Source organism: Psittacula echo, assembly GCF_963264785.1.
Source record: "Psittacula echo genome assembly, chromosome: 18".
In the NCBI taxonomy this organism is placed as follows: Eukaryota; Metazoa; Chordata; class Aves; order Psittaciformes; family Psittacidae; genus Psittacula; species Psittacula echo.
This window is the reverse complement of record NC_137754.1, coordinates 3,436,925-3,447,104: the sequence shown is the minus strand read 5'-3', so window position 1 is coordinate 3,447,104 and position 10,180 is coordinate 3,436,925. Positions and strand designations below refer to the sequence as shown.

General features: G+C 47.3%; 1 protein-coding gene across 2 annotated transcripts; it reads left to right on the top strand.

Moving 5' to 3' along the window:
* The first annotated feature begins 1,007 nt into the window (after nucleotides 1-1,007).
* HSPA8 (heat shock protein family A (Hsp70) member 8) lies at nucleotides 1,008-5,964 on the top strand. 2 transcript variants are annotated; one of them, XM_080631514.1, is made up of 9 exons: nucleotides 1,008-1,138; nucleotides 1,884-2,093; nucleotides 2,549-2,754; nucleotides 2,841-2,993; nucleotides 3,096-3,651; nucleotides 3,963-4,165; nucleotides 4,484-4,682; nucleotides 4,787-5,019; nucleotides 5,490-5,964. In XM_080631514.1, the coding sequence occupies exons 2-9, from the start codon at nucleotides 1,889-1,891 to the stop codon at nucleotides 5,673-5,675; spliced, it is 1,941 nt and encodes a 646-aa protein (XP_080487640.1). In that variant the 5' UTR covers nucleotides 1,008-1,138; nucleotides 1,884-1,888; the 3' UTR covers nucleotides 5,676-5,964. The 2 variants fall into 2 exon arrangements, with proteins under 2 accessions (XP_080487640.1, XP_080487641.1); XM_080631515.1 differs by lacking the exon at nucleotides 1,008-1,138 and adding an exon at nucleotides 1,222-1,493.
* Nucleotides 5,965-10,180: the final 4,216 nt, after the last annotated feature.

Here is a 10,180-nt window from a genome sequence, read left to right as displayed (position 1 = left end):
CATGCAGTGACCGCGTGTCACCTTGTCCCTTAGCTCGGTTCGGTGCATTGGTGCCGATTACAGACAAGGAGACTTTAGGATGGATTAAATAATAGGGCTTGGAGGATGAAATCTGCTTTGTGGGGAAACTGATGCTGCCCTAAACCCACAAACGTGGTTTTCTGTGCCTATTAGAGAACAAGGCTGGGGGAAAAACGATAGAATGGTGTCTTTGACTTTTTAAAGTGAACAAGGAAGACCCATGCTGCTGCTATGGATTATTCAGAGATACTAGATTACTGAAGCAGCGGCTGGAATAAGCCTATGGGAAGCGACAGGCAATCAGTTGCGAGCACGGGAATGAGAAACGCCGTCATTCCTCTGGGGGCAGAGGGTGATCCCCAGTGCTGTGCCCCGGGATAAGCCCTTTGCACCTCTAGCTTTGCTCCGGCTCTTTTCCGGCTGGATTCGATCAGCCTGTCGCTAATTGCGCTCAACCGGACATGGCTGTGCGGCGCTGCACCGGAACAACGCTGCTGACAGCAGCTCGGAGCGTCCGGGGGCACTGAGCCCACCCGCTCGGTGCAATAGGAATAGGGATGGAAATAAGGATAGGAATAGGTATACGGAGAGAGAACAACTCCCCCACTTTCTCCCGCCTTGCTCCCCCTTCCCGCGCCCTCTATGCAAACGACCCCACCAGCCCCACGACCCGATTGGCCAAACCCACCCCGAAAGCGCCTTCCCCCTCTCGCGCCAAATATGCAAACGAGCCCCCGACCGCCTACGCCCGCCGGTGTCGTCACCCCCTGGAAGGCTACCATTGGCTCCCGCGCTCGCGAAGCTCCGCCCCCCGCCCGTTGCGGGCTAATTGGTGGGGGGAGGAAGAAGGGGAAAGCGCATGAAGGTTCGAGAATACCGGCCGGCCGGCGGGCACGCCCCCTTCCTGCTGCGTCACGGAGGGCGCGGGCTTCCATTGGCGGTAAGGGCAGCGGAGTACGCGAGCGGATTGGCTGGAGCTCAGCGAGGGGGCAGGCGCTTCTGGAAGGTTCTCAGCTAGTATTAAAGGCTGCGGGGCGGGCGCGGAACGGTCTCATTGAGCTGCAGCGGTAGTGGGGTCTTATCCGTTTTTCGTTCTGGGCCTGTGTGTGCTACTCAGGTAACGGGGCCTGGATGCGTGGGGAGGGCGGGTGGACCTGAGAGAGGCGCTCCTACAGCGGGGGATGGGGCTGGGTTGGGGATGAATGCATTTATAGCGTTGCTGTGGTGGGTTTTCTCCTTTTCCATATGGTGCGGCAGTAGTTTTGCAAAGCTTTGTGTGTTACTGCCGGTTTTTTTGCCCTAAATACACCCTAGTAGTGGTCTTCTTTTAAGGTTCTTACATCTATGACTTCCTAAACCACCGCGGTGGGGGGGTACGGAGATAGAGGTGACGCGGCGTCCATGTTCCCTCCCGCTGGGCACGCCCGGGGCCGTGCGGGCAGGGGGAGAGGTGGGGCTGTGTCAAGGAGCGGGTGAGCATGTTGGGGTTTGTAGTCCCGGGGGCCTGGAAGGGCTAATGGATGAGGGAGAAGGGCTGCAGCACCGCCATGTGTTGGCTGTGGGCTGGCGGAGTAGGGTGGAGGGGGGGCTGGTGCCGCAGCGGTGCTGGGGCTGTGCCAGCGCGCACGGACCGGCTCGGATGCCGTTTAAGATGTCTGCGGGAGGCCACGTGATCGCGTGGCGCATGATGGGAGTTGTAGTCTTAGCCTGGTGTGGTTGACCACGTGATTGCGCTCGGCACTATGGCGGCCGGACACCGAGCGGTGGAGCTATTGAATGCATTTACATGTGGGATAACAGCACTAAACCGCTTCAGTTTGATTTATTCTAAGCTTTAATTTCGTTTTGCTTTACTATTTCAGACAAAATGTCGAAGGGACCAGCTGTCGGAATCGATCTTGGCACCACCTACTCCTGTGTTGGTGTATTCCAACATGGGAAGGTGGAAATCATTGCCAACGATCAGGGTAACCGGACCACTCCAAGCTATGTGGCCTTCACAGACACAGAGAGGTTGATTGGTGATGCTGCAAAGAACCAAGTTGCAATGAATCCAACCAATACAGTGTTCGGTAAGGCTGTAGGATTTCTATGCTTAATATACAGAAGCTTAATATGGTGATGGTAGATGGTCTTTGGTTACAAAAAATACTGAGAGCACAGTTAAAGTGTCATTTTAGGCAATTGAAATGTTTTGCTTTGGTTTTAGTAAGAATAATGCAATTGTATTACTAATAGTATTTACTGAAAGCATAGCTAAAAGTATGTGCTTTTCAGTTAATCTTGTGTTGGTGCTGCAGGTTGGTCTTGGCATTCAGTGTTAGGTGGCCTTGACTAAGTGTCTGTCTGATTCTTAGGCTGCACTGTGGTTTATGGTGCAGCACTTGTAGCATTTCTGTGGTAGCTGTGTGATGATGCTGACAAGCTTGTACGTACCCAAGAGGTGAAACATGGCAGCTGGGTCTTGACAGTAACAATTACTGTTCTGGATGAATGTTTCTAATATGGCCAACTGTCCTTTTTCCAGATGCAAAACGGTTGATTGGGCGTCGATTTGATGATTCTGTTGTCCAGTCTGATATGAAGCACTGGCCTTTCACTGTTGTGAATGATGCTGGCAGACCGAAAGTGCAGGTGGAATACAAAGGCGAGACAAAGAGCTTCTACCCAGAAGAAATTTCTTCCATGGTGTTAACCAAAATGAAGGAGATTGCAGAAGCCTATCTTGGGAAGGTGAGTTTAGGACATCACTGAAAGGTAATAATTGTGCATGTCTGAGTGGTGAAGCTACATAACTTCTTTGCTTGCTTCTTTTATAGACCGTCACCAATGCTGTAGTGACTGTCCCAGCCTATTTCAATGACTCTCAGCGTCAGGCAACAAAAGATGCTGGAACCATTGCAGGGCTCAATGTCCTGCGAATTATCAATGAGCCAACAGCTGCTGCAATAGCCTATGGTCTGGACAAGAAGGTATACTTGTGGAGCAATGATTGTTTATGATGTCCTACTAGCTAACTTGCTAAGCTAGTGGTAGGACATGGAATTGCATTGTGAAAATTAATGTCTTTTCAGGTTGGTGCTGAAAGGAATGTTCTCATCTTTGATCTTGGAGGTGGCACCTTTGATGTGTCTATTCTGACTATTGAAGATGGTATCTTCGAGGTGAAATCCACTGCAGGTGACACCCACTTGGGTGGAGAAGACTTTGACAACCGCATGGTGAACCACTTCATTGCAGAGTTCAAGCGCAAGCACAAGAAGGACATCAGTGAGAACAAGCGCGCAGTTCGTCGCCTCCGCACCGCGTGCGAGCGTGCCAAGCGTACTCTGTCTTCTAGCACGCAGGCCAGTATTGAAATTGACTCGCTCTATGAGGGCATTGACTTCTACACATCCATCACCAGAGCTCGCTTTGAAGAGCTGAACGCTGACCTGTTCCGTGGCACCCTGGATCCAGTAGAGAAGGCTCTGCGGGATGCCAAGCTCGACAAGTCCCAGATCCATGACATTGTGCTGGTTGGTGGCTCTACTCGTATCCCAAAGATTCAGAAACTGCTACAGGATTTCTTCAATGGCAAAGAGCTGAACAAGAGCATCAATCCTGATGAAGCTGTGGCTTACGGTGCAGGTAATGACAAATGATCATCATCTTTGTGCTAAAACTGCTGGATGGTGGTGTTAAGCTTGGTACTACCTGGACTAAAGTCTCAGAGCAGTACTGGTGCAGGCTCTAGGTCTTACACCTGAATTAGGAAGCAGTGAGAAGCTTACATTGACTTGCAATGATGAATCAGGTTCCAAAGCCATTCGTAGTTTCCACCAGAAGCCTACTAATGATGGCCAAAACCTTCCTTGGATGTCTGAGCGAGCCATGGGGTTCACTGAGGTGGGCAGTGTATATGGTGCAGTCTCTTAATGGCTCGTTTTCTCTCCCCACAGCTGTTCAGGCTGCTATTCTGTCTGGAGACAAGTCTGAGAATGTCCAGGATCTGCTGCTGTTGGATGTGACTCCCTTGTCTCTTGGTATTGAGACTGCTGGAGGTGTCATGACAGTCCTGATCAAACGGAACACCACCATCCCCACCAAGCAGACTCAGACATTCACCACTTACTCAGACAACCAGCCTGGTGTGCTGATCCAGGTAGGCAAGCAACACTGTGGTGAACTGCTAATGTGCTCACATAATTATAAGCCTTTGTCAATGCTTCAAGAAGGTAAATTTTGGGCTGGAGGTGTTGTGTTGCAGTTTAAGGTTTGCCAGTAAATAACCTGGTTGCTGTGATGAAAGTGATTCCAAAGCCATTCGTAGTTTCCACCAGAAGTCGAAAGACTTGTGTTGGTCCAAGTACCTTCCTTGGATGTCTGAGCGACCATGTCACTTCAGGGTAAAATCATGAGAACACAGTGTCATAATGTGTGGACAAAACTTGCAACTTAATTTGTTGGTTCTTCTTGCTAGGTATATGAAGGAGAACGTGCCATGACTAAAGACAACAACTTGCTGGGCAAGTTTGAGCTGACTGGTATCCCCCCTGCTCCCAGAGGTGTACCTCAGATTGAAGTAACCTTTGATATTGATGCCAATGGCATCCTGAATGTGTCTGCTGTGGATAAGAGCACGGGCAAGGAGAACAAGATCACGATCACAAATGACAAGGGTAAGGATCCATGTGTTCTTGAGGGTGGGAAGCTGCTGTAATCAAACTTTCACTAAACAGTGGTTGACTGTAAAACTGATCTCAAATGGTGCTCTGTTGTGCAGGTCGACTGAGCAAGGAAGACATTGAGCGCATGGTTCAGGAAGCAGAGAAATACAAAGCAGAAGATGAGAAACAGCGTGACAAAGTGTCTTCTAAGAACTCCCTGGAGTCATATGCATTCAATATGAAAGCTACTGTTGAAGATGAGAAGCTCCAGGGCAAGATCTCTGATGAGGACAAGCAGAAAATCCTGGACAAATGCAATGAAATCATCAACTGGCTGGACAAGAACCAGGTATGTCGTGTTCCATGTTTGGTCAGCATTTTCACCAGGCTACCAAGAAAACATGGGAGGCTGGAGGAGAACTGGTTGCTGTGATGAAAGTGATTCCAAAGCCATTCGTAGTTTCCACCAGAAGTCGAAAGACTTGTGTTGGTCCAAGTACCTTCCTTGGATGTCTGAGCGACCGCAGCTTGCAAGCATACAGCTTTCAATTCCTCCTAGTTCACATAGGCACAGCTGTAGCTTTAGAGTCTATATTCATTTAACTTTAGATGAGGTCCTGTTGCTGCAAGGGCAGTGTAACCTCCAGGAGTGATCTGAGGGAGTCGTAAATCACTAGACAGAGCAAGAAACGTTCTTGTACCTAGGCTAGTGTGTCTCCTGAAATCCATAAGCCAGATAGCGATGTTAGCTTTTAGACCATATCCGTGTAATGAGAGTAACAGATACTGAGCAGCTTTTTGTCCTTTTTTGTTCTTTAGACTGCTGAGAAGGAAGAGTTCGAGCACCAGCAGAAAGAGCTGGAGAAGGTCTGCAACCCCATCATCACCAAGCTGTACCAGAGCGCAGGAGGAATGCCTGGTGGGATGCCTGGTGGATTCCCTGGTGGTGGAGCTCCTCCATCTGGTGGAGCTTCTTCTGGACCAACTATTGAGGAGGTAGACTAAAGATGCTGGGAGCTGCATTCCACTAGCAGTTAGTATTGGAGGAATCCCCAGGTTGGGGGTTAGCTTGAAGGACCCAAACCTGTAGTCACATCTGGGTTTATTTTGCCAGACTAAAAACTCCATAACTGAGCTGCTGTAAAAATAAAAAACTTAAAAGATGTTAATTTTTTCTGGGCATTTTAAATACTTGAACATGTGCACAGGAGCGGAGATGAAGATCATTGCACTTTACTGTAAACAAGTGGAAATGCAATTCATGTCCTAAAGAATAAAAACTATTTAATGGGCATCACAATGTTTCTCTGTTCACTTTTTGTACATCCTGACCAGTGTGAAAAGAATAAATGTGCTTGATGGTAAATTAAGAGTGTTGGAGGTGCAGCAGCTCTTTCATCCCTTGGTTTCTGAGCCTCTTCCCTCTATCTCAAGGTACATAATTCTAATTGCCAGTGCAGAGCTGGTTTTGCTAGGTAGCTCCTGCTGTAATGAAAGGGGCTTAGTGGTTTGCAACCGGTTCATACTTTGATGTACGGAGCCACCACCCACACAGAAACACCTTTCCTGTAAGAGAGGACACAACCCAAACAAGCCTGCATTAAAGGCGTTGGTAACTGACCCCTTTTCAGAGAACTTGCAGAGCTAATTACTCAATATATAATACATTGGGCATAAGAATACAGACTGGTTTATTAGTCTTGGGCCTGGAATCATTCATCAGCTCAAGGTTTCCCTAAGGGAAGGTAAGTTCAGAGGTAGCTCTTCAGTTAATAAAGTTACTCCTTAACGTGGCTTTGGGCAGCCTCGAGGGATAATAAGCAACCATGTTGTTGCTTATTAGTTTCAGTATGATTAGTACATATGTTGTGTTCTATATAATAGCAGTGCTGCTTTACTGCCACAGTGGAGTGGCAATTGCCATTAAGTCTTTAGTCTAGGCCATGATACTCAACACAATACATTGTGTATTCTGTACAGTTCTAATACATTCTAGACTCAACCAGGAATTCAGTGCTGGTATTTCACGTTGAAATACTCTGAGGAAGTTCTTTCTCAGCACTGAAGACTTCAAGGATTTATCATTTTTTCATTAACAGTGCTTAACCAAAGGGGATAAAATGATTCTCTGGTAGCTTGGTGCTCATCTTGCTGTGTTGAAAGTGCATTTTCCCTGGTGGAGTGGATTTACAGGGCTGCTGAAATGCAGACAGGAGCAGCTGAGAGCATTAAAGTGCCTTGCGTATCTTTACACCAGGAGGGCCTAGTTCCAGTATGCAGGCGTAGTCCATAATCCAGAGAGTGACACTGCAAGCTGCAGGAGCTTCTGTGCCACAGTACCTTTTACTTTACAGCCTCTTACCACACCAGCAGTGCTCCCACTGAAGACTTATGCAGTGGATGGCAGTGTTCATTAAGTCATGACTGCGGGCCATAAAAGCCATCACTGGAATAACAGAACATTTCAGTTGCAAAGGACTTAGATGTGATTGTTAAGTTAAAGCATGTTAAGGGTGTTGGCAGGTGTGGGATACCAGCCCCTCTTGAGGAAGCCTGTTCCAGGGTTTGAAATGCTTCCTTATATCCAGTCTGAATTTTTCCTGGTGCTGCCCTAAGCCTCTCATCCATCCTGCCACTAGATCCTGATGAAAAAGAGATCAACACTTACTTCCACACACCCCTGCAATGGGATAATCCCGTTTTACCAGAGTGTCTGTGGCACCTGCAGGTATGGCATCATCAGCACACTTAGAATCCAGCATCCAGGTAACGATGCAAGCACTGGACAGGGCAGAGCCTTGAGGAGCGCTGCTGGTGGCTGATGCCCAGCCCTGCTGTTTGACCGGACCTTCCCCTAGGGCACCGTGTACTTGCTTTGCTGCCACAATGCGTTGCCAGGTGCGTATTCGGATGATAATAATGGGGCTGTGGAGCCTGCGCTGCTGGCAGTGTTGGGCCACCGGATGGCAGCACCTGACCACCTTCTGTTGGTTGCCCCCTTCCAGGAGCATTAAATCCCCCCAAAATGTTTATGGCATTTAACTCCGTACATAGCTTGAATTATTTTTTCCCCTCATTTCTTTATTTGTTAGAAAACGAGGAAATTTTGTAAAGAATTTGTAAACTTGTGATTTTCTGTTACAAGTTTTCATTAGTTAACACAGATTGAGCAGTAGGTTACCTGATGAGGGCCATTATAAGGACCAGCAGCTGTGTAGCTCTCATGATTCTCTGCTGTGTGCTGGTAATGCTGCTGTCCTGGGTGAAAGAACAGAGGCAAAGACGCAAACACAGGTAACATTTTACACACCTTTATTCTGTGCATCTCTTGAGGATCTTGTTTTCTTCCAAAGCAGCAGGATTTTAATATGATAAGGAGGAACCCTTGCAGGAACACACACTGCATGGCCTGTTACCGAGGCAGGGATTAGCTTAAGGCTTTGGTTTACAAGCTCAGAAGCCTGCTTGGACATTGCTGACTCCTTTTGGGGTGCCTTCACCAAGGAGAATTAAATCTTCTTTTCCTTTTCCATGTGTTCTGGTGTCTGTTTTCAGAGATAAAGAGTGCTGTGGCTGTTTAATAGAACTGGCAAGGAATATGTTACTGCTTTGCCCCTGTAAAAGCTCCTGCTTTGGAGTCTTACCAAATTTCTCTGTGTTTGTGTGTGAGAGAGATGCAGAATGCATTTAGGTTTTGATAACACTGGGGTAAGGGTATGCAGCTTAAGTTTGGGCTTGAAGGAGATTGGTCCTGTGCTCAGTGACTGCTACTGAGGGAGGGAAACCTGTGTGTGCTCTTGGAGTCAGACAGTTTATTTCCTACACATACTGCAGAATGCAAAGGGAAAGAGCTTTGCAGAAGCTCTCACAGTTTATTGAAGAAGAAAGCATTACTGAGGAACAGTTTGTTGGGGTTAAACATTCATATTTTGCAAGTAAACCCAGGTTTATAATCCACAATAGCCTTAAAGATCATTAACCAAGCTATGTTTGACTTTCCTCCTTTGGAGAAGAGGGAACTCCTTAACCCCAACAAGTGCAAAGGTGCTGTTAACTCTCCCAAATAATCCTTAGGGACCCACACACAGGAATAAAGGATAAATACATCTCAGGAAAAGCGAGAGCTGGGTGGTCAATGCTGGAGATCAACAGCTAGTCGTAAGGCAAGGACGTGAATCAAGGCTGTGATTTATAGGAGGGCTCGCTGTAAAGGCAAAATGCGGCTAGCCCAGGCGAGCACACAGCCTGCTCACACTGAGCCTTAGTGCTTGTCTCCTCTCTCTGGTCAAGTGCCTGTTTTTTCATCACACGATTGACTTTGTGGCTGCTTTTTTTCAGGCTGAAAGACAGGAGCGCTTGCTGGAGGAGGCAGTCAATGCAGAGGTCCTGGGGCCTTGAGAAAGGAAGGATTAATAGGTTTGCTGCCTTTGAGCTGTGCACCCAATAAAGGCTTTCACTAGCAGCAAGGCAGCCAGGCCCTCAACCTCAGATCAGCAAAGCCTTCAAGGCCGTTTCCACTAGCTCTAAAGGATAATACAACCTGTGGTAGAGGGATACACAGGCAGACGTGGTACAGGCTGGTTTATGAGCTTTGGCAGAAGATAGGGCAAGCCTTTGGCCATATCTGCCTGTGTTTCATGTATCATGAGGAATTCTTTGCTATTTAGAAGGTGCAACAGCACCTAAGCCTGGTTACGTCCAATCACTTCTGGATTAATTAATAACACTGCTTTTAGTTAGCAGGCAAATGGGTCCTCAGCAGCCCTCTGCTCAGCCCTCCTCATGCTTGCTACACTCTTCTTCCACTATCCCACATCATCATCATCATCCCTTTCCTGTCGATGTTTCAGCAATGCCAAATTCTGTTGTTGGGAATGATTTCCCACTGGGCGGTAGTTTATTTCTGTCATCAAATCTCTGATGAAATCTTTAGACATGAAATATTTAGCCTGATACCAACAAACCGCACATAGTGTTAACGTGTCACAAGCTGCCTGGAGACAGCATTAGGCTGTAATTTGAAAGTGAGTGAAGTGATAATGCCATGCGCACTGCTTTTGTGAGCGTGCATTAATGCATCTTTTGCCAGGGCTACTCACTGACAGCAAATCGACTCCTACTAATAGTATACAGGAGGGTGGCGAAATTGGGGGTGATGCAGAAAATAAAGCATATTGACCAGCCAACTGCAGTGCCTCAGTAGCCTTTAATCTATTATTGCCCTTGATGGGGATGTTTTAATGCAACTTTACTGTCAATTGCATTTATAGTCGCGCACTCTGCCTGCTGGGGAGCACTGTGAAAATGGCAGAACTTGGATCATGCTGTTGCTTAGAGCTCATAGTTATTGATTATGGCCGGGCTCAGGAGTCTGGGTTATAATTGTTTCATTAAACCATTTAATGGTTACCAAATATGAACCCTTGTACCATTCCATTTAGGAAATGTAGCAAGCTTTAAGTTTTATTGCTAATCCATGTTGATCTTATTTTCCTTAAATTGGCCGATGC